The sequence below is a fragment of the Mus pahari genome, chromosome 13 (assembly GCF_900095145.1).
Source record: "Mus pahari chromosome 13, PAHARI_EIJ_v1.1, whole genome shotgun sequence".
Taxonomy (NCBI): domain Eukaryota; kingdom Metazoa; phylum Chordata; class Mammalia; order Rodentia; family Muridae; genus Mus; species Mus pahari.
The window spans coordinates 24,060,064-24,083,937 of NC_034602.1; the positions used below are offsets into that span (position 1 = coordinate 24,060,064).

Here is a 23,874-nt window from a genome sequence, read left to right on the forward strand (position 1 = left end):
TGTGGAGCAGACGGTGTCGACACACCACTGAGCAGAAGGGAGCCCCGTTTTCTTTAAACCTGTATAAATTTATACAGATCTTACCAGTAACCAAGTGGGATACGAATCGGGTCTGGAGGACTCCAGAACACGCTTTGGCTAACCGCTACCACGAGCCTAGCAAGAGCAAGAGGTTTGTTCTGGTTACTACCGCAGTGGTGGAACTCACGCGTGGGTCACGACCTAGGTGAGGGTGAAACAGGGGTCACTGGGCGGCCGGCCCGTGTCAGCGCCCACAAACCTCAGCGTGGGGACTCAGAGGCAGGACCCGTCCCGCCCTCACCTGCGGACTGCACACCTCGGGTGGCCTCACCTCGCCGGCTGTGGGGGCGGAGCCAGGTGGGGCGGGGGCCCGCTCCCGCGAGTGAGTGGCAGGCCGCGGGCAGAACGCGCATGCGTAGTCCGCCCGGCTCCGGAGCCTTGCAGGCGGCAGGCAATCGGGGTGGTGCTGAGGAGGGCGGGGCGGCGCTGAGGTGGGCGGGGCGGCGCTGAGGAGGGCGGACCGGGGCGGGCCGGGCGGCGGGGGCGGGGCGACGCTGAGCTCCGTCCTGCTCCCATGGCCGCCCCCGGCTCCCGGTGCTGCCCCCTCTGCCCCGGGCCGCGCCCGGGGGTCCCGCACTGACGGCCCATGGCGCCGCCCGCCGCCCGCCTCGCGCTGCTCTCCGCCGCTGCGCTCACTCTGGCCGCCCGGCCCGCGCCCGGTCCCCGCCCCGGCCCCGGTGAGTGAGACCCCGGCCCCCACTTCCCAAGTCCCTCTCGCCCTCTCTCTCGCGCGTGGACCACGGAGAACCCGATGCTCGGGCTTCTGTCCCGGCACGCGGCGTGGACGCGCCTGTCCCGCGTTACCAGGACTCTGCCCCGCGTGCCGGCTTCTAACTTTCCCGGACTCTGTTTCTGACTTACGGAAGAGAAGGGGGTGCGTGACGGCTAAGGTCGCCCGTACGGAGTGCAGACTACTCTGAGTCCCATGTCCTGCTTCCCAGGCCGAGTCCACCGCGCCGTGCGCCCGAGGTGGTGCCCTCGGCCAGGATGGAAGCTGGGATGGCAGCTTAGTTCCTACACGCCCTTCCTTGCCTCGGAATCCTTTCCCAGTGGAAGGACAGGCATGAGGGTGTTGTCTGGCCCAGTTCAGTTTCTTTGCAGGTTGTTGAGAGCTGAGCATAGGACATTGGTGAACCTGCCACTGGGGTCTCCACCCTAAGTTGCGGATTGTGATGTTGCGAAGGCAGGGTTTTGCTGGTAAAAGAAAATTCAGAGTTGCTTTGTTTTCTTGACAGCTTGGATTTAGGGGAAAGACTGAGATTTACTTTCTGTGTGATTTCGAGGCAACTTTGAGTTGCTTGAATCTCTGTTACTTGATCTGGAAAAAAAAGCGGGGGGGGGGGTTAACTCACTCCCATCAGCAGTGTTGGTGAACATTAAATGAGACACTGTAGGCAACTTGCTTAGAGTGTTCCACCAGGTACAGTCAGTAAACGGTTTAATAATACTTTTTATAGCGTTTCCCTGTTCACTAAGGACTAGACAGCTGGTTTACCCAGTGAAGACTGAATTTCTTACAGGATGAATGCCGACAAAGGGCAAAGCTGGGCTTTGGGATGGCAGAATGAGGAGTTCCCAACAAGCCAAACCCGAGACTCAGTAGAACTGGTTTCTAGGTGGTTGCTGCCTTCCATGGGACTTCTATCATTTGCTCTTTTCTACTGTTTGTAGTATGTGAACGGGGAGGGAGGGATGACCCGAAAGCCAGGAGGTGTCAACATAACTGTATCCTAGTAACTCCTTCCACTTTGTCATCTGTGTGTTCAGGATTTAATGTCTTCTGTGGAGAGAGAGGTACGGGTGGGAGTGGACTGGCTCTCCTTCCTGGGAAGGGCACAGTATAGCTCTGGGAAGCATTGTGAGCCTATTCTGCCCACACTTGCAGGGAGGGAACATCTGCTAGGCACCGACGCTTCGCTAGGTCAGATGCAACAGCTCTTGGGTAAAGTTGGTATGCTTTTATTTAGGAGTCTTGGGAAAGGACAAATTCATGGCTGTTGTGAAACAGTTTACTAAGTCACTCAAACTCTCCTCGGCCGGGTTCCTCAGCATTCTGCAACATCAGTGCCTTTAGGATGTTTCCCCTCTGGTTCCAGAAGCAGTTTCAGAAACAAACCACATGGTTTTCAGCATCATATCCTGTCAAGAACCTAGCCACTAGTTTGTTAAATCCTTTCCAATTAAAAAAAAAAAAAAGCTGTACGCTGAGAATATGCCAAACTTACCATTTCATATTTTGTGATACTGTAATTTTCTCTAAAATTTTGTGGATGGAAAAAATTATTCCAATACTTATATTCTGCACAACTTTGTAATATTTAAATTACTGGTGGTTTGCATTTTTGAATGCTGACTTTATAAAAACAGTTAGCTCATTCCCCTTCAATGTTATTCTAATTATAGTGTGTAGTCAACCCCAAATGGTCTCCAGTCTCTCTGTTCTTTTGTCATGCTTTCTCTTCTTTCACAACTGATAAGAAGGATGACAGAGGTTAGTTGTAGCCTTTTCTTGCCTCTCACCATCCTCCCCTGACGTCTCATCTGGAATTTGTCCTATTAGTCAGTAATATGTGTTGGTATAAAACCTGAGTTTGGCCGGGCGTGGAGGCGCACGCCTTTAATCCCAGCACTCAGGAGGCAGAGGCAGGTGGATTTCTGAGTTCGAGGCCAGCTTGGTCTACAAAGTGAGTTCCAGGACAGCCAGGGCTGTACAGAGAAACCCTGCCTCGAAAAACCAAAAAAAAAAAAAAAAAAAAAAAACAAAACAAAAACTGAGTTTGGTTACCCACAAGGCCTGCATTCTCTATAGTAATTCTCTTAGCCCTATAGATGAATAATTTAAGTGTTTAAGATGCAGTAAGTCCCCCTCTTCCCCACCTTTTTTAGACCAGACTGGCCTCAAACTCACAGAGATCCGCCTGCCTCTAACTCCTGAGCACTGGGATTAAAGGAGTCCACAAACCTCACCCAGCTTTCCCTTTATAAATGTCAAAGCAAGAAAGTATTGCATTTAGGCTCAGTTGGTGTGCTCAATATAGCTGTACACTTAAAGTTTAGAATAGGTGGACCAAAAGCAAAGTGATTAAAACAAAGCTACAGCTTCATAGTTTTCATATTGGGAATTTTTGGTAGTAAGCAGTATACCATCTTTAGTTTAGAATCTAAAATTTTAAAGGATTTATTTATTGGGGTAGTATGGCCATGAGTGCTTAATGGGGTGAATGTGGGGATCAGGTTATTTTTGGTAATCAATTCTCCCTATCTACCCTGTTGGTCCCTGAGATTAAAAGATCTTCAAGTTTAATACAAACACCTCTGACATCAGAGTCATCTTGTTGGCCCCTAGTTTAGAATTTTGGAGCCTGGAGCTCTACCTGAGGCTGTAGACCAGCGGTTCTCAACCTTGCTAATGCTCCCACAATCCAATAAAGTTCCTCATGTTGCGGTGATAACCTCCCCCCCCCCATAAAATTATTTCATTGCTCCTTAACAACCGTAATTTTGCTACTGTTATGAATCATAATGTAAACATTTGCATTTTCTGATGGCCGTAAGTAACCCCTATGAAAGGGTTATTTGACCCCCAAAGGGGTTGAGACCCACAGGTTGAAAACGAGAAGCATGGCTCTAGACCAAGGCAGAACAGTAAATGCTTTAGGCTTTGTGGCCCATAGACGCAACAGATGCAGTTGCTCACCTCTGACTGTGTAGGCAAGAGTAGTCATAGACAAGATGAATAGGCACTGCTGGTTTGTTGACGGTTTAGGTTTGGGCTTTTTTTCCAAGACACAGTCTCACTGTCTTCCACTGTTATTGTTCACTACATAGACCAGGCTGGCCTCAGATTCACAGAGATCTGCCTGCCTCTGCCTCCCAAGGGCTGGAGCAATATCACCATACCTGGCTTCATTGTTGTATTTTAATACAACTCTTTGGACATTGAAATTTAAAGCTTTATATCATTTTTACATGTCACAGTATCTTGTCCTTTTAAATTTTTTATAATCAAAAACCCAGTCTGAATTTGTTTCTGGGTCATGATTGGCTCACAGGCTGCGGGAACCTTGCTCTAGGTCAAGTGAACTGACTTTTCTTTTAAGTGGTTACTGATCTGGAAAAAGCAACAAAGTAGGTTGATTTTACTGAATGAACAGACTTTTTTTTTTTTTTTTTTTTTTTTTTTTTTACCATTTCCTGTGAATTAACGTTTAGATATATATGGGAGTCAGGCACAGTGATGATACAGTTGTGCTCCAGCTATGTGGAAAGCTGAGATGAGAGACTAGTTTGAGGCCAGCAGCCTGCCCATGCAGTGTAACAAGACCCGATAGGCAAGGAGAAAGTGTGTAAATGATGTACTTCACCATGATTTCTAAAAAGATACAGCTACCAGGAAAAGCTAGTATACATGCATTTGGTTCATTACTAGAGATTCAGCGCCGTTCCCTGCACTAAAGGAAATAGTTCTCACCTTGGAGCTGCCCCACAGCTTGCTCGCTCAGCCTGCAGATCGTACTTGAAACAAGCTGTTGAGAGATCTTCTGTTTTGCAGAGGAAAGCCCAGGCAGCAGGTGGCACCAGCCCTGAGAACTGGGAGGACAACCACCTAGGAGAATTTCTGTCACTATTAGTTTTTACTAAGTCATTAGTTTTTTCTTCCATTCGTAGGCTGTCCTGTTAAATGTCTATGAAACAGCAATGTGCTGAGCATGGTGGATTTTTCTTTTCTTTTTTTAATTAAAGCATTTTTGAAAAAAAAACCAAACAACAAAACAAAGTGAAACATTGGACTATAACAAGCCATTGTGTTTGCACTGCTGGACAGTTAATCGGAAATGCTTGGCAGAGGCCGGAAGTTGGGGTCAGGAGCTTTTGTCTGAGGTTTTCTGTCCTGAGTGAGGACACATATCAGGATAAACTTAGCAGCAGGGCTGAGGAGTGTCCCTCAGTACACCCCCCACCCAGGTTTGGAGGGGAGAACTCTTCCTCCAGCCTCCATCGTCCTTTAGCATCTGACTAGCTGAGTGTGCAGCCTCTGCGTGGGTAAGACGACTGAAATTCCTTCCATGTTCTGCTTGACCTTGACCCTTGCTCTAGAACCCAAAAGTGTCCCTTTGGGCGGAGTGGGCACTGGGATCCAACAGGTTTTTGCCCTTTCTTGTCTTCAGTCTTCCTTCCAAGATATCATTTCTTTCCCCCAGACCTGAGGCTCTTAGGACGGTCAGCCAGAACAGGGAGAGGAGAGGGGCCATTGTAGGAATGTCATTCTGTAGAAGTTTGCCTTTTCCTCTAAAGAACCCTTTCTCTGTTCTGCCCTCTTCCTCGGGAAGCGCCTCCTTAGGCTGCCCTTGCACCGGCTTGAGGAGGAATGAAGTTGGGGCTAGGCAGTTCCTTCCCAAACAACACTTTAGGCCATGTTACAGGCAGAGCTGCCACTGTCCCTCTTACTTCTGCAGTAGGGCCCCCTGGGGGCTTCTCCCCTGCTAGGGCCAGCTTCCAGCTTCTCCTGCCACAGTTTAATCCCTGGCACATAACCAGAGCATTAAACTTTTATTGTTCAATTTACCACAAGGGCGAGGCCCTATTCCTAGTGGGCTGAGGAGGCTGTGGCCAACTCCAGAACCCGAGTGTCGCACCACATTAGCAACTGCAGACTTTGAGGACTGGATTTCTTTCAGTTTGGTTAGATTCTTGGTTAGAACCAGAACAGTATCTGCACACTCAGTTTGAGAGCCAGGAAAGAGCAGAGACAGCTCAGGCAACTTTTAAGGATGATTCATAATGGAGGTAGCCGGCAGCCTGGATGAGGGTCCTGCTAGTGGTTTCTTTTTATCCTCAAAGTGGATACATTATGGTGTTTGTAGCTTTCCTAGTATCCCTAAATCAAGTGACAACATGGCAGCCAAGCAGCTCTCTTCTAGAATAGTAGGGATTGCTAGCCAATCCCATCATAGTATGTAAATTACTTGCTGCTGTTCAATCTATAAAAATTCATCTTCAAAGAAAATTACTGGGCTGGTAAAAATATTTTTAATAATGACCACAGAAGTCATATTTATTTTTCTTTGATGTTCTTCCGAAGACTCTTCTGGTTCTAATCAGTTTGTTCCCACATAAAATACAGTGGAAATCTACAATAATAAAATCCCCACTTCTCCATCTATGGGGGATAAACAGAGCAAAGACTGTCTTTTTCAGGGGCTTCCCCTCGCCGTGCCCCAGACTCAAAGCCTCTATTACTGGTGGGTGTTTTGGCATCAGTTAAGGGCCTTCAATCCTCCCCTCCCTCCATGTTTTGCTCTTTCATTAAAGTGTTTCTGTTGTCTAATTATATCCTTTCAATCAAATTAGAGACTGCAGCATCTGGTGAGGGCCCTAACTGCTGCCATCTGCACCTCGCGTACGCAGGCCTTTGCAGCTGAGAATCACTCAACTTCCAAATGGCAGGAAGAGATTTGGAAAAAGTTCAGTTGGAGGGGAGGTTAACTTAAAAAGAGCCTCTTCAAAGGCCGGGTGCCCCGTCCTGCCTGCCGTGATGTATGTAGGACGTCATTGGCTTGGCTCACCCAAGACTCTTCCTAAGCACTTCTGGCAGCTCAAGGCTTCCTAATTGTCTTAGCTGAAGTGACTAGGCTTTTTCCTCCCTGTTATGGTTTTGGAGAGCCCCAGTAGAGCTGAGAATATCTCCCTTGAGAAGTGTCTTTGTTCTATGTCCACCGGTTAGTGGATGTCACACTGTCTCTTTGGTTGGCCATTTCTTCTAACTCGGTGATTTCAGCAGACAGTCTTGCTCCCTGGTAGTAGTCTGCAATGCTTGAAGGGTTTTTGTTTTTAATTGTCACATGGGGATGCTATTACTATCTAGCAGGTAGAAACCCAAGGTGCTATTAAACATTCTAGGATGTTTAGGAGAAGTCCCCTACTACACTAAAGAATTACCCATCTGTAAAGATAGTGCTGAGGGGAACCCCTGTCCTAATTGTGTCTTTATAGTGTCTTCTCACTGTAGCCTCTGAGTAGGCAATGCAGAGCAACATGAGTTTTACCTGTTCTGAGCATAATGTATAGCAACTATCTGCCCTCCAACTCAGAGATTTGTCTGCCTCTGCCTCCTGAGTATTGGAACTAAAGGCGTGCGCCACCACATCCGACCAAGAAGTAGATTCTTGCTGGGAATGACAACACATACCTAATACTCAGAAAAACTGAGGCAAGACTAGGAATATAACAAAACCTTGTCAGAGAGAGAGAGAAAGAGAGAGAGAGAGAGAGAGAGAGAGAGAGAGAGAGAGAGAGAGAGAGAGAGATCGCACTAGGCATGGTGGAATACACCTTTAATCCCAGCACTCAGGAGGCAGAGGCAGGTGGACCACTGTGAATTTGAAGCCAGCCTGGTCTACAGAGTGAGTTCCAGGACAGCCAGGGCTACACAGAGAAACCCTGTCTCAAACAACAAAAACAAACCAACCAAAAAGAAGTACAAGTTTGGTGTGGTAACACATATCTATAATCCCAGCACCCTGGGTGTAGAAGCATCGAATTGGACATTTAAGGCCAGCCTCCATCCGTTATATGGCCTGGGTTGCATGAGGCTCTAGCCAGAAAAATAGAACGTTTTTTATTGTCTTCATCTAAGTCCCTTATGCATTTCAGTGCATAGCATTCTGTAAACCTGCATGGAGTGAGGGTTTCCTGGCTTTCTACTTCCTCTCAGGATTGTCAGTATAGGATGCCTAACTGAATTTGAGACCAGGTCAATACAAAACAAATTTTTAGTTTTGGTGTGCTTCATTCAATGTTTGGGAATATTTCTAAGAAACTGTTTGGTAGTTGGATTAAGAGTAGGGAAAAAATTATGTGTGTTTGTGTGTGTGTGTGTGTGTGTGTGTGTTCCTTAATCCTGAAGGTAGAGGCCCTGACATAGGCAAGACAGGTGCTCTCCCAGTGAACGACACCCTCAGTTCCTACGTAGTATTTATCCGAGATGCAGACGTGACTGAGCACCCTGTTCTTTCCTCTGATGAGCCTGGGCCCATCCTCCAAGATCCAGGAAATGCTACTTGAGCCTTTCAACCATAGACAGTCAGAGCACTCTCTAGGCTACACTCTATCCTCAGTGTTGCTGCCCTGCATGTCTGTGGATGATGGCACTGCCAGTCCTCATACCTGGGGTAGGGACTGCTAGGTGGGACTTCCAGCTCTTCTAATACTCCTGCCTGGTCTAGATCGATGCTAGGCTGAGTCCTTCCTTTAGCTCTAATTCTCTCCCTGGCCAGCATTTCTGAAGCATGGCTCTTGAGTTGGACTTTCATATTGGGATCAATTAACAAGTGCTTATCAAATGTCTGCTGCATGCAGGTATCTTAGTAACTGTTGCTGTAGAGTTTACTTTGATGATGTGCTCCAGCGAGACTTGTCCACCTGGCACTTAGTTCCCTCCTCAGGAACTCTGGTATTATTTGGCCATCCTATATCAGCTAACAGCAGCCGAAAAGCCCAGAGTCTGGCTTCCAGGGACCAAGGACCACACCCTCCAGGACTCCGTTATTGGAGAACTTACTTTCTGGTCATCTGACTTTAAAAGTAGGTCACAGGCAGTGTTGATAAAACTTTTCTGAAAGCTGGGTTTTATTAGTTTATTTAATCTCTTTGTAGTCTGATTGAGAGCTTGGGACAGTACAAAATAGGATTGCTAGGGGTTAGGGATGTAACTCAATGGGCTAGATTGCTTGCCTAACACCAGTGAAGTCCTGATCCAGGACTGCAAAGAAAAAAAAAAAAGCCATAGGATTGCTCACGTGATCATGGGGCAAGATATAGACATGAACCAGGTGTTTTCCGCTTAAAGCAAACCCAGAATGTAAAACTGGCTCACTTGGCAAAGTGTTGGCCGAACACACACAAAGTCAGATTTACTCCCAGCACCAAGTAAAATTGCCTCGGCAGCACACACCTGGAATCCCATCACTTTTGAGGTAGAAGCAGGAAGATTAGATGTTCCAGATCTTCCTTGTCTGTGTAGTGAGGTCATAAAGTAGACTGTATGGGACTGTCTTAAAAAGCAAAAGGGCACAGGCTTGACCTTATCAATTTCATTTTTCTGTTTGTTAATTTGTTCCTACAGGATCTCTTATGTAGCCTAAGCTTGTCTTGAACTATATAATGCTCCTGCCTCTGCTTTCTGAATGTTGGGGTTGTAGGTATGCGTCACCATGCCTGGTTTATTAGTAAATGCGGGAGGTATTTCCTAGTTTATGTTCCTTTATGCTAGACAAGCACTTTCTCACCGGGCTGCATGCTCAGCCTTGGATGTCTGCTGAGACAATGTGTCACTGTCTCAGAGGCTAACTTAGGGTTTGCAGTCCACAGGCCTGGTCTGGCAGGGTTTTTTAAATTAGCAAGTATTTGATTGACACAGGACTTCCTGGAACTTCTCAGAGGTGTTACTAGGCAGTCAGAAGGCTGATCCACAGGCAAAAACAAAAAAAAAAAACCAAACCCAAAACAAAACAAAACCCGGGGGTACTTGATTGTCTACCCCCACCCCCCACCCCCAGCTATACATGGATGGTCTTCCCTCATTTTACAGATCTAAACAAAAACGTCCTTTTCTGAGCTCTGCCTTCCTGGGGATTCAGTTAGGCTGTCTGAGACTCTCCACCGGTGGAATGTGTGCTTTACAGTGCAGGGCTTGAGCTGGTCCCTAACAGGAGAAATAAAAGGCCAGGCGTGGCTGGAGGCAGGGACGAAGCTCAGGGCTGGCGTGCAGGGTAAGGATGGCTGCGCTTTGTTTGTAGTTTGTGTGCGGAGCTTTGAGATAGGGGGCTCACGTATGGCGAGTCTTCTACTCGCTGTGTAGCTGAGGAAGACCCTGAACTCCTGATCCTGTCTTCCAAGTGTTGAGATTACAGATGAACACCACTTCACCAAGTTATTTTTGAGTCAAGGTCTGTAGCCTACACTAGCCTTAACCACACGACTCATCTTCCAGAATTCCATGTGTGGGCCTGCTTGCCTAACATATACATGTTGCTTTAGCTTTTCCTTGGGAAACATGAACAATGCCTGTTTTCCCAGGTAGGGCACCAGGAACAGCTTTGTCAAACCCAGCTTGGAGAATGAGTGAGTTTATTGGGCAGATATACTGGAGTATGATGACCTCAAAAGACCTGAGCTACAGAACAGTCCATTCCAGCCATATCCCCTCTCAAAGCTGTACAGTTAACCTTCCACCTCCTATATACTCCTGCATTTCTCCCAGAGCAAGTCTAGCCAGGTTGGAATTATGTGCAGTTCTTCTGCGAAGGATGTCAACAGGCCCGACCGTGTGAGGGTCTCTTGCAGGTAGTCACAGCTGCTCTGACTAAGGTCACAGCAGTCATAGCATACTTGGGGGACAGTGCATCACAACAGTGGGATAAACTGAGCTGGGTCCCCAAAAGCAAAACAAAAGGTAAAATGCTTAAGAAGCTCACTGGCCTCAGATTGGTCCAGTGTCCATGCACTGGAGCCTGTGACCTGTTTACGCTTCCGACTGACCGGAGCATACCACTGTCTGTCTTGGTCCAGCCCTGTGGCCGCTCACCTTCTGTAAGTACACTGTGGCTGTCTTCAGACACTCCAGAAGAGGGAGTCAGATCTTGTTACGGATGGTTGTGAGCCACCATGTGGTTGCTGGGATTTGAACTCTGCACCTTTGGAGGAACAGTCAGGTGCTCTTACCCACTGAGCCATCTCACCAGCCCCCTTACTGTCCTTCTTAAAGTAAGGCTTGTTTAATCTCTGTGTATGTTAGGAACTTCAGTGCTGCTAAGTTAGTGCAGAAAAAGTCTGGGCTGAGGATGTAGCTGACTGACAGTGAGTGCTCAGCCTGTGTGAAGCTCAGGGGCCCCATCCTCAGCACATGGCAAGGAAAATCACAAGCAAAGCCCCAGCTGTCTTGTGTATCAGGAAGACAGCTTTTGATTTTCAGTACCCTGAATACGTGATTCTCAGCCTGACCCTTTTGGGAGTCACATTTCAGATATCCTGCACATCAGATATTTATGTTAGGATTCATAACAAGTAGCAAAATTACAGTTATGAAGTAGCAATGGGAGAATTTTATGGCTGGGGTCACCACAACATAAGGAACTGTATTAAAAGGTCACAGCATTAGGACAGTTGAGAAGCACTGCCTAAATGCTAAGTAGAAATCTTTCATACACTGCTGCATATTCATGGTGGCTGCTCCTGGCAAAAACATGTGTTCACAGCAACACCCATAGCGTGTTTCCCAGGGGGCCCTGCCCGGGTGGGAGGGAAGTGTGCTCCAGATGAGAGCCAGATGTGGTAGAGTGCCACCCCACCTCCCTTCTCTACTTTGACAACTCCAGTTTCAAAAGGCTTTATTTTTCATTTGTTTGTTTACAGTTAGGATAGTAGCCCCAACTATCGGAGAATCTCCACAGAGCCTCCCACCTCTGCCTCGTAGTGTGCGCGATTGTGAGAGTGTGCTGCTATTCCGGCAACAGTTTAGGAAAAAATACAATTGCATTTTAGTAGTTTTGTGTGTGTGTGTGTAAACTTAAGTTGTAAGTATTGGCTTCAATCACCTTTACCAGCTGAGCCATTTTGCCAGTCTCAGGCTTTTTTTAAGACAAGGTTTCTCTGTGTAGCCCTGGCTGTCCTCGAACTCAGAGATCCTCCTGCCTCTGCCTCAGGAGTCCTGGGGTTAAAGGCTGTGCTGAACCTGGAACTCAGAATATAGCCTAAGATGGCCCCAAATTCACAGCAATCCTCCTGCCTCTGCTTCTGAGTGCTGGCATTTTAAGCATGTCTATTGCCCTCACTTCTTGTCCGTTTATTTGTTTCCCCATTGCATAATTTATGTTAAAGATGTGGTTTCCTTTAAGCAGTAGGAAGGCCTAAGTGGCACATGGAAAGGACCTAGCAGAGGCAAGTGCCATGCTTGTCTGTGTGACCTTAGACTTCTTACCTGCGGTTGAGAGGCATGAAGAATTGCAGGATTTTAAGCCTGGAAGAGAATTTAAGCCCCAAGTCTTTTTCTATTCAAGTCACCCAGGCTTTTGAATCTTAGTTCTGTTTTCTTAAATCTTGGGAGTATCGCTGTTTCGAGTTGAAGGTAAGGGTGTCAGAACCTTCTGTGCCAAACCCCATCCCTGCGTACTCACCTGCCCATCAGGGAGGAGCAGCCCCATCTGGCCCCTCTGTTTGTAGCACTGACCACTCACTGTCTGTTAGGAGCCTATGCCCCCCCCCCATTGACGTGGAAATAACAAGAATCCACTGTCCATTTGCCACAGCTCCCGGCAGTGGTAAGGGCTGAATAAATGTTGAATTAATTCATGAATGGTGGTGTAGACATCAGGGTTTTACTGAAATGTGAACACACAAGGCACCACGTGATTTCCTTTGTTGTTTGAGCTTCCCCTTGTTTATCTAGACAAAGCTTATGGACTTTCATAGCAGTAGGAAGGGAGGCAGGGTCCTCCTTACCTCGTCCACACCCTGATGAAGACAAGTCCACAGCTCTCTTTGTGTTTCTTGTCTTTTCCTCACCACTTGGGTGAGCTTGGTTAAAAATAGAAAAAAGAAAAAAAGAAAAAGAAAATCTTTAAAATCTAATATGCTTATTTAGAGTGGATCCAAGAAACCCACCTAAGTGGACTACCACATTGCAGTTTTAGTGCTTAAGAGGTAGGGTTTAGTGCTTCGGAGGGTCAGGAGTTTGAGCCCAGTCTCAGCTGCATAATTAGTTCTAGGCAAGCCTGAGCTATACGAGATCATGTCTCAAAAAGCTTTAAAAAGAGTAGATCAGAGAAGAACAAACTGAGCCAGAAAGGCTTCACGGTCTCATTTCTGCTGTGAAATGACATTTCAGTCCCATCTGTGGCACATCCTTTTTTTCTTTTTCTTTTTTTTAATATTCTTTATTAGATATTTTCTTTATTTTCAAGTGTTATCCCTTTTCCTAGTTTCCCCTCTGAAAATCCCCTATCCCCCCACCCCCACTCCTCAACCCACCTACTCCCATTCCCAGTCCTGGCATTCCCCTATACTGGGGCATAGAACCTTCACAGGACCTAGGGCCTCTCCTCCCATTGATGACCGACTAGGCCATCCTCTGCTACATATGCAGCTAGAGCCACAAGTTCCACCGTGTGTTTTCTTTAATTGGTGGTTTAGTTCCAAGTAGCTCTGGGGGTACTGATTAGTTCATATTGATGTTCCTCCTATGGGACTTCAGACCCCTTCAGCTCCTTGGGTACTTTCTCTAGCTCCATCATTGGGAACCTTGTGCTCCGTCCAATGGATGATTGTGAGCATCCACTTCTGTATTTGCCAGGCACTGGCAAAGGCCCTCAGGAGACAGCTATATCAGGCTCCTATTAGCAAGCTCTTGTTGGCATCTGCCTAGTGTCTGGCTTTGGTGGTTGTTTATGAAGTGGATCCCCAAATGGAGCAGTCTCTGGATGGTCGTTCCTTCAGTCTCTGCTCTGAACTTTGTCACTGTAACTCCTTCCATAGGTATTTTGTCTCTCCTTCTAAGAAAGATTCTGAGCTTCTGGGCTAATATCCACTTATCAGTGAGTGCGTATCATGTGTGTTCTTTTGTGATTGGGTTACCTCACTCAAGATTATATCCTCCAGATCCATCCATTTGCCTAAGAATTTCATAAATTCATTGTTTTTAATACTGAGTAGTGGCACATCTGTTTGAGTTACAAATAAAATCATCCAAATTTTTGGGAACTTGACCCATAGGTTACTGTGTATTGCTGAGGCCATTGGCTGAGAAGCCTGTTTTGATGGCTTGTGAGTCATTGGCCTTTTTTGTTGGCTTGTTTGAGACAGGGTCTCACACAACCCAGGCCAGACTTTGACTGACTTTGTAGCCAAGAATGACCTAGACCCAAGGAGGGTCATTGTTCTGTCTGACTCCCCTGCCTCCATCTCCCAAGTGCTGCGATCCCAGGTGAGTGCCACCATGCCATGAGCCACTTGTTTCTGTTGTGGTGATTTGGTTTGGTTTGGTTTGGTTTAGTTGATCTTCTTGTTGGGTTTGGGGGTTTTGTTTTTAGATTTGTTTTTCTTTTTATTTATTTGTATGTGTTTGTGCGTAAGTATATGCCAAGTGTGTGCTGCAGAGGCCAGAAAGGCCATTGGGTCTTCTGGTGCAGGAATTACAGGCAGTTGTGAGCTGCCCAATTTGGATGCTAGAAGCCAATCTCAGGTCCTCTTTTTTTTTGCTTCTTGAAGACAGGGTTTCTCTGTATAGCCCTGGCTGTCCTGGAACTCACTCTGTAGACCAGGCTGACCTCGAACTCAGAAATCTGCCTGCCTCTGCCTCCCAAGTGCTGGGATTAAAGGCGTGTGACACCACTGCCCATCACAAATAACCTTAACAGTGTAGCCATCTCTCCAGTGCCCCCTCTTTTTTAAGATCTATTGTTTTTATTGTCTATATTTAAAGTAGGCAACATAATGTGGTTTTTGTTTGTTTTTGTTTTGAGACAGGTTTTCACTATAGAGCTCTGACTAACCTGGAATGCTCTATGTAAACCTGTTTCAAACTCTCAGAAGTTCAACTTTGACGGCTAGCTTCAAACTCTTCTATCTGCCACTGCCTGAGAAGTACTGGGGTTAAAAGTGTACACCATCATACCCAGCTCTGCAATGTAATGTTTGGTGTATAAGATTAGATAGGGCAAAAATATGTTAACATAGCAATTAAAATTGTAGCAGTTGACAGAGGTCGGTGTGATATTCATAGAATCATCCACTCCTCTAACTCCAGAACTGATCAATCTCAGAATTACTTAGGTTGGAATAGGGCCACAGACATTATCTTCCCCTACCCCATCCCCTCAAATATAGCTGTCCTTGGTATCCGTGCAGCCTTTGCGCTAACCTCTGAGGACCCACGGTGCAGATACTTGTTTGTGTGTCATTGAACATTCTTCATACGCCTCTAGTCATCCTTAGATCATTTAGAACACCCAAGCCATTACAATGTGTGAATAGCTGTCAGCAAATACCGTTCAGGGGGTGATGTCTAGGAAGATGCAAGTGTGTGTGTGCAGTTGGCTCACCCTGTGTGCAGTGTGCGCATCCTGGATTTCGGGCTGTGTATGTTTATCCCTTGGGATAGTGAGCACTGTGGACAGATGAAGGAGGCAGGGGTGGGCAGAGCTGGGAAGGGGATTCTGAGGGGCAATGTTTATCTTGCAACTGGAAATATTAGAGGAAGAACATTTGGGCAGGAAATGGAAAAGTATGTTTCCAGGATTAAAAGCAGACCAGTGTGGCTTGACCACGATGAGTAACAAGGGAAGAGTGGGGCTTCCAGCACAGCGGCGGCCTCTCAGACACCCATAGGACAAACCTTAGAGTTCTGTGTGGAGGGGGCTGGAGAGCAGAAGAGGAAAGGGAGTCCTGAGCTGCTCTCTCGTGGTCAGTGGCCCAAATCAGAGGTGAGGGGTGAAGGAGAGGAAGGATGCTTCCCCCGGAGGCCGTGGGATGTGGGCGAGTGCTCTGGCGGCCTCCTGGGTAAAGCACAGTGTGCTACATCAGTGTGGCATACACGTGAACACTGTAAACTGATGTGAATGATGTTGACTTGTCCAAGGCCACAGAGCCCGTCAGCAGCAATCCAAGCGATGAGCCAACACTGAGCCTTTAGTTTGTGTCTGCCGATCTATGCTGACTCGCTGTGTCCTGTTATCTTTGAGCTTTTTGGTAACGTAGACCCTAGTAGGCAATCCTCTTGGTAATTGAGGACTCACACTTACTAACTTAATATTGCCCCAGGCATGGTAAGTTGCTATGGTTTTCTGTCTCCTAGAAGTCTAGATTAGTTGAGCTGTCCCTAAACAGTGCCATTCCAGACAAAACAAAGAGCAGCTGGTAGGAGGAAGGCGTGGCTGGAAGAGAGCTGCTCTGTGGACGGTTTCTCTAAGCAGTCAGGCACATGCACTTTTCAGCGGGAGACTGCACCATGTCCTTATTACCGGAAGTTATAGGTCACTGTGAGCTAGGAGGAGGAACGGGGGAGAGCTGAGAATGTTGGTGTGACTCCCCAGACTGTCAGGGTCCCAGGGATACATCTTAGAGAAGTGTTTGAAGTGCTTCTATCTGTCAGTTTTAACTAAGCTAATTTTAAAAAATCGCTCTTTGTACTCCGCCTTTCCCATGAACCTCTGAGTTTAATGCATACAATATGTGGAGAGCTGTCAGCCTCGGCCCCAGCCCCAGTCTGAGAAGTGGGCTTTAGAAGTGCATGATTGCACCTGCAAGGATTGTCATTTCATACAAGGGGACCTGAGACCATTTCGACACATTTTCTAGGAAAGTACTTCAGGAGGAGGTGAGAGAAGGTGCCATCCCCATCCTTCGTTGCCCCTGTTTTCTTGCACCTCAGACTGCGCAGGGAGGACTGTTCCTCATTACCAGGGAATGTGAGTCATCCCTGATTTGTGTGATTGGGATTCCAAAGCATTGCTGTGTCCGATGCTTATTAAATCCAAGTGGCCCTGCAGCCTTTCAGACTGTAGGGGAGCACTCAGTTACAGCTGCTGCCCTGGTTCTAGTTACCACAGGGAGACGCTGGCGAGCGCGGTGGCCCCCTCGGAGGGCCCCAGAGTCCACGTGCACGGCTATTAGCAACTAGTCTAGATTTGGAGGTTTCCTGGTTCACTTCGTGGACTGCAGCACACTTCAGCTCCATGGTTATCTCTTCACTGGAACCTGCACACTTCAAGGGGAAATGTCCCAGTGCTCCATCAAGCTGGTGCCAACAGTGCCAGTGTTACAGGGTACCTCTTTGCAGATTCAGTCAGCCCAGCAGGCCGCCCAGGATCTAGCAAAACATGATCCATTTCTAGCTTGATCCAAACAAAACAAATAAAACATTCACCAGAGAGGGAGGAAACTATAAATGTTGCCAGAAAGTGAGTATGCTGTTTTCCCCTGTCCAGAGTGCTTCACAGCCAACGGTGCAGATTACAGGGGAACACAGAGCTGGACAGCACTGCAAGGTGGGAAGCCATGTCTGTTCTGGAACGAGACTTTCCAGCATCCGTACAACACGCTGAAGTACCCCAACGGGGAAGGAGGACTGGGCGAGCACAATTATTGCAGGTAAGATGGGACCATAGCACTTCAAGATGATCTCTCATCTCCTCTTCCAGCTCCTTCCAGCCCTTCTCACAACTGGAATGCTTTTTTACCTCCTGTTGGCCAACTCAGAGAATCATATCATTGTTTTTAAGATGAACTAATCCGAGCCAGAGAGATGGCTCTACAGTTCAGAGCAACTAGCACTCTTCCAGAGGACCCAGGTTCAATTCCCAGCACCCACATGGGAGCTCAGAACCATCTGTAACTCCAGTTCTGGGAGATCAGACACCTTCTTCTGGCCTCTCCAGGCACTGCACACGGAGCACAGATAAACATACAGTGAAGCACGCACAAGAAATAAAAATAAATAAAAAAGAATTCGTTTCTTTTTCTCTCTCTTCCTCTCCTTTTTCTCCACCTTAGTTGGCTTTTCTACTGGCATTCATAGCAGTGCCTTGTCTGGTCACTCTCTTGTCTCTTTGGGAGTATTTTCTCAGGTGGTCCTCACACCAGTGGGCATTTCATGGGCATCAAAACTGCTGGTACTGGTATTCAGACCATCTGGGACCCATGTTCCTTAGGCTGTACCAGAACTCCTGGATTCAAGTAACTTTACTCCCAAGCATATCAAGCAGCTGGACTACAGACGTGGCCACTGTTTGGCTCCACAGAAAGCCCTAACCGACCTCCGTGGTCTTCAGATGGACAGTTAGGATTTTCTGTGAGAGGTGAGCCACAGCTTTGATCAGGTTCTCTGTTTTCTCAGATTAAAGACAAGGTGAGAATCACTTGCAGCCAGCCCGATGGCCTGTGGTTTACAGTTGGCATCCCAAGAACCCAGATGAATTCTGAGCTGCCCTGAAAGCCCACCTGCCATGCTAGTGCTCAGAAGGCAAAGGTGAAATCCCAGGAGCTGGCTGCCTAGCTAGCCATATTGGCTAGCCTGAGTTCAGCGAGAGACACCGTCCCAAGGAATAATGTGGAGATTGATGGAGAAAGCCTCCAAAGCAACCTCACACCCTCACACATACATAAACACACATTTGAACACACATACATATATGTGTGCATGTGTTCGTAAACACACACACACACACACACACACACACACACACACAGCAGGCAGAAAGATAAAAATAGAAGTATGTAGAAACCAGAGCAAAAATTCCAAGCACTTTTGTTTATGCCTCTCAGTTACTTACACCCAAGATCATGATAACATGACTCAGGGTTCAGCAATGTGGTGAATTTAAGCATTCCTAGGGCAGGTGTGCAGCTGCCTCTTGAGCCATTAGGACAAGGGAGAAGGATTCCAGGGCCCTCCTCTGAGTTCCATGTTCGACTCTGGTTTGTTGGAACACGAAACGTCTAACTGTTGGCACTGTTGACCCAGCTGAGTCCCCCATCTGTTTCTGCATTGTGTGGACCATTCTGTTTACCTTCCGCTCCCCGCATGGCCATGCTAACACACTGGGCCTTGTGGCTGTCTTGATAGTCCTAGGCTTATAGAGCATGTTGGTGGTTGGTTGGCTGGTTTGTCCTTCCCTTCAGCTCTTTAGGTCTGTCCTCACTTGCGTCAACTGATTGACTCCCCCCACCCTACCCCCCACCCCCGTGTTTGCTACTACTGTAGTTCTTCATTTGTTTTTGTAAAAGCACTAAAAGTTTGTTCCAAGACAGGCATGGCTGTGTGCATTCTGTGATCTCAGCACTTGAAGGGCTATGGCAAGATCAAGAGTCTAAATGCATTCTCGGCTCCATGTGTGCTCGAGGCCCACTGGGCTGTATACGTTCCCACCTCAAAAGTCTAAACCAAAACCGTGTGAAAGCTTTCTGTAGTGTAGGCTAGTCCTCCTGCTGCCTGTCTCTCCTGGAACCCTGCCTGACAAAGCTCTCAGGTATTATGTGTGACATCTTTCCACTTTACTGCCATTTGTATTTTTTAAGGATGTATTTTTATTATTTTAAATGATGTGCATATGGGGGGAGGGTCTATATACAATCGCAGGTGCCACAGAAGGCCAGAGATATCAGATTCCCTATAACTGGAGTTATAAGTAGCTGTGAGCCACCCAGTGGGATTCTGGGAACTGGACTCAGGTGCACCAGAAGAGCAGTGTGAGCCATCCCTCTAGCCCCTGTCCTTTGTAGTTCATTGTTCATTGTTAGGCTTACTTATGCTCATTAACCAAGTCTTCATTTATTTTCAAAGTTGTGCATATTAGTATTTTGTAGAAATAAAAGTTTGTAGGCTGCTGAGATGGTTTAGTGGGCTGTAAAGCCTGACGACCTAAGTTCAATCCCCTGGACCGGATGGTGGAAAGAAAGGGTCAACATCCACAAGCTCTCTGTGCCGCAGCACGTGCTCCCTGTGCATATACTTGCATACACATAAGTAAATGAATATTTTTTTAAAATGCTAGGGAGATAGCTTGGTGAAGTGCTCACCCAGAGATCCTGGTTTGATCCGTAGCTCCCACATTAATTAAAGCACTGAGTGGCTGTGTGCTTACAGTCCCCACACTGGGGAGGCAGAGACAGGCAGACCCCTGGGGTATCTGGCCTGCCACTAGGGAAGTTTCAGGCCAGTGAGAGAGATCCTGTTTCAGAATAAAAGAGGTGAATTGCACCTAAGGAATGACACCCAAGTTTGATCTCTGGTCTCTAAATGCACACTCATGCACAAGTATATACATGAACATACACACACATACAGGAACATGGACTCACAAGAACATGGATGTGCATACGTGAGCATGCACACATGCATGAGCACACACAGTCATGAACATGCACATACACTTTTCTCTACAGTTGCTCCATTTCTGCTACATTACCCTTCTCTAGTCTTTCTGTTCATAAGAATGGCTGGCCTGAGAAGGACACTTAGAGAAAGGAGTAGGATCTTTGGTATTGTCTGCTGGCTTTGCTAGATGAGTGCCTGTGTCTACTCTACTCATAGGCTCAAAGGAGTGCACCCTTAGTATTCTAGGGCTGTACCTGAGGGCTGGGAGAACCTTCCCTTTAACTCCTTGGGCTACAGCCCTCTGATTTGATGGAATGTACCAGACCTGAATTACCAGTTTATACTTCAAAAGAGAGCGAGGCGAGTCTGTTGATGACATCACCTCAGAGTCCAGGCCTTTTGCTCTAGTTCTGCGGAGAAGTAAGGATAGGTTTGCCTGCTCTTTACTAAGCCATTCGGATGCTTTTAGAATGGCTTTGACATTGATAATAAACACTTGTTGTCTAGGGGTTTTATCCAATACTACATCAAAGCTGAACTCAGAACAGAGGGAGGAAGATGACGGTGACATACTGTTTAAAGAAGGGCTTTGTACAAGCCCTGCCACTTTGATTTCTCAGCTGACATCTGACACCATGTTTGCCTTGTACAACTTCTCAGATCCATCACATCTGAGATGTCTACATGCTATCGAGTGATGGGAACCAGCTTCTCCTGGCTGGTCCTAAAGTATCTGGATTAGACTGAGAGGCAGAGCTGGGAAGAGCCTAGTTGTCCCTCGCACCTGCCTTAGGGCACAGAAGAGAAAAGGCTCCTTTGTCCTGGAGAAGCTTATCTCTTAGCCACACAATGGGCTTGTCTGCTCAGGCCCAGGAGCAGGCTGCAAAGCTGGGGCTGGGGAGGGGGTGTCCTTGTGCCCATTTCCTGCCTAACTGGAGTGTCAGGTTTCCAGTATTCTGAGTCTAAATAAAGGGGGCTTAGGAAGGGGTGAAGTGAGGCAGGCTTCTCTCTCTGTAGCAGCCCCTGTCATTTTGAAGCAGTTTTATTATCTGTGATGTCTCTGCACTGAAACAGCCTTGAAGGTCATTTACTCCAAGCTGTTCTCACCTGGGAATGCTTTAAAAAGCGTGATTGTCATGGCTCAAAGTTCGTGTCCTATCTGAGAAGCCTCTGTGGTGATGGAGGACTTCTGTCTGTGGGTTAGCCAGCATCGGCTGAGTTTGTGTTACGTGAATTTATTTAGTTGTTTGGAAACTACTTGGGATATTCATTGTTGAAAGAGGAAGAAAGTCAAACCACAAAAGAAACCCCCTCCAAAAACCACTAAAACGCCAAAGTCTTATCACCCAGAAATAAGCATTTTTAAGATTTGAGATGAAGCCGGATGTGGTGGCACACACTTTAATCCAGGCACTCAGGTGTAAAAAAATTAAATCCGTTTGTTCTCCCAGCCCCTGCTCCCTGAATGACGACTCTGAGACCAGTTATGTATTATTAAATGCCTAGGCCATAAGCGTTGGCTCATCCCTGCCTAGCTCGTAACTTACCTAACCATTCCAACTCTGCTGTCTTCCACATGGTCAGTTACCTCTCCATCAGCCCGGCTGCCTCTTCCTGTGTGTCTCCTTCAGCGTCTCTCACATGGTCAGTTACCTCTCCATCAGCCCGGCTGCCTCTTCCTGTGTGTCTCCTTCAGCGTCTCTCACAGTGTCTCTTTTGACATCTTTCTCCAGTCTCTCATTTTTTTCTCCTTTCTTCTTTTCTTCTCTCACTATTTCCCAGAATCCTCTTCTTCCTGCCAGTGTCCCATGTCCTGTTTCCTGCCGTTGGCTTTTTTATTAACTGGTGATGCTTCTAAAGGGTTCTCTTTATACTCAGGAGGCAGAGGCAGGCAGAGGCCACCATGGTCTACATAGTGAGTTGCAGGACAGCCAGAACTATACAGAGAAACACTTTCAAATAACACAAAAATCAACCAATTTTTTTTTTTGAGATTACATCTTTCCCTAAATAATATACCTTTTCCAAATTCGGAGAATTGTACTACATGTGGTTTTATTGTTTAGTTTGTTTGTTTGCTTGAGACAGGGTCCTGCTGTGTAGCCCAAGCTGGCCTAGAGCTTGTAGCAACCCTCCAGCCTTTGCTTCTTGGGTGCTGGAGTTACAGGTGTGGCCAGCTCATGTTGTCCTTCCTGAAGAGCGATGATAGTGAAATGAGCAGTTATTAGAAATGACAGGGACTTCAAAGCTGTAAAACTGAGTGGACTAGGTGACTCGAAGCACAAACAGTGTCACTGATGTGTCTCTATTCCCAACAGAAATCCAGACGGAGATGTGAGCCCTTGGTGCTACGTGGCCGAGCATGAGGACGGAGTGTACTGGAAGTACTGTGACATTCCTGCCTGCCAGAGTAAGGTTGACTGACCCCCCGACAGACAGTCTGGAGCCTGAGTACTGAGCCCCTGGCTGGAAGCTTCCACTTTTCTCTTGAGGTTCTTAAGAACTAGAAACACCCAGTTCTATAGCACTGTATTTAACCAGGAGGTTGTGATATGTGCCTTCAATCCCAGCACTCAGGAGCCAGAGATAGGCAGATCTCTGTGAGTTCAAAGCCAGCCTGGTCTACAGAGTTAGTTCCAGAACAGCCAAGATACACAGAGAAATGCTGTCTCAAAAACAAAACAAAACAAAAACAACAACCAAAAGAAGAATTCCTATATTTGGTATTATTTGGCTTTAATATGTCTGGAAAATAATAGTAAATCACTGGTTAACTACCAACCATAGCTCTTTAATTCACAGTGCTATGATTCACGCCAGCTAGTATGTTTTTAATGATAATTCATGACCCGGTCTCTCTAGCCTTTTGTGTTTATGTATGTGTGTATTCATATGTATGAGGGTATGTGTATGTGCATGTACATATACATGCTTGCATGCGTGGAAGCCAGAGGTCAACCCTGGGTGTTGTTCCTCGGGAGCCATCCCCTTGTTTTCTGAGACTGGGTATTTCACTGGAACCTGGGACTGATGGGTTAGGCAGATCTGTCTGGGCACAACCCTAGAGAACCCCCCACCCCCACCCCCATCTCCACTCCCTATTCCTAGCACTGGGGTCATAAGCCTATGTTACCATGTCTGGCTTTTTACATGAGTGCTGGGGACTAAGCTCTGTCCTTGGGGTTGCACTGTACCTACTAAGACACTGAGACTGCTATCTCCCTGAGACCCGTTTTTTTTCTGTTTCATTCTTTCTCCTACTCATTTGATATGTTCCTAATATAAAGGCAGAAGGACATCCAGATTCCCAGAGAGCTGCCATGTTGAGTGGGTCTTCTCCTGAGGTATTTGGGGCTTCGTTGTTATTTTGCCTGGTTTTCCTGTAAGCTGGCATGGTGGCACAGGCTGGCGTCCTAGCACTCTGAACCCTGAGGCAGGAAGAGGTTGAATTCTAGCCCAGTTTACATGGTAAAATCTTGTCTCAAAAGAAAAACATAAGATAGTAGTTGGAGAGCACTTGCTGCTCATGGAGAAGAACCTGAGTTCTGTCCCCAGCACCCCACCAGGCAGCTCACAACTGCCAGTAGCTCTAGCTGCAGGGGACCTAGAGCTCTGCTGGATGTCATGGGCTCTGCACAGAGAAGTGCATAAACCCTTGCCAGGCAGCGGTGACACATACCTTTACTTCCAGTACCAAGGAGGCAGAGGCAGGAGGATCTCTGTGAGTTCCAGGCCAGCCTGATCTATAGAGTGAGTTCCAAGCCAGACAGGGCTACACAAAGAAACCCTGTCTTGAAACCCACCCATAAGCCCCTGACCTGAAAAAAAAAGTGCACATACCCAAAGGCACATACACTTAAAAATAAAGTAAGCCTTTGGTGGGAGTTGTTTTTATGTTTTGCTTTGCTTTGCTTTGCTTTGCTTTG

The 23,874-nt window shown here is 47.0% G+C and overlaps 1 protein-coding gene across 2 annotated transcripts in view; it reads left to right on the top strand.

Moving 5' to 3' along the window:
* Window positions 1-581: 581 nt before the first annotated feature.
* Window positions 582-23,874, top strand: part of Kremen1 (kringle containing transmembrane protein 1) — a 65,372-nt gene continuing 42,079 nt past the window's right edge. For both annotated transcript variants that reach the window (XM_021210894.2, XM_029545414.1), the window contains exons 1-3: window positions 582-758; window positions 17,061-17,223; window positions 22,267-22,358. In XM_021210894.2, coding sequence (XP_021066553.1) covers window positions 668-758; window positions 17,061-17,223; window positions 22,267-22,358 — 346 coding nt within the window. In that variant the 5' untranslated portion in view covers window positions 582-667. The remainder of the gene's footprint in view (window positions 759-17,060; window positions 17,224-22,266; window positions 22,359-23,874) is intronic.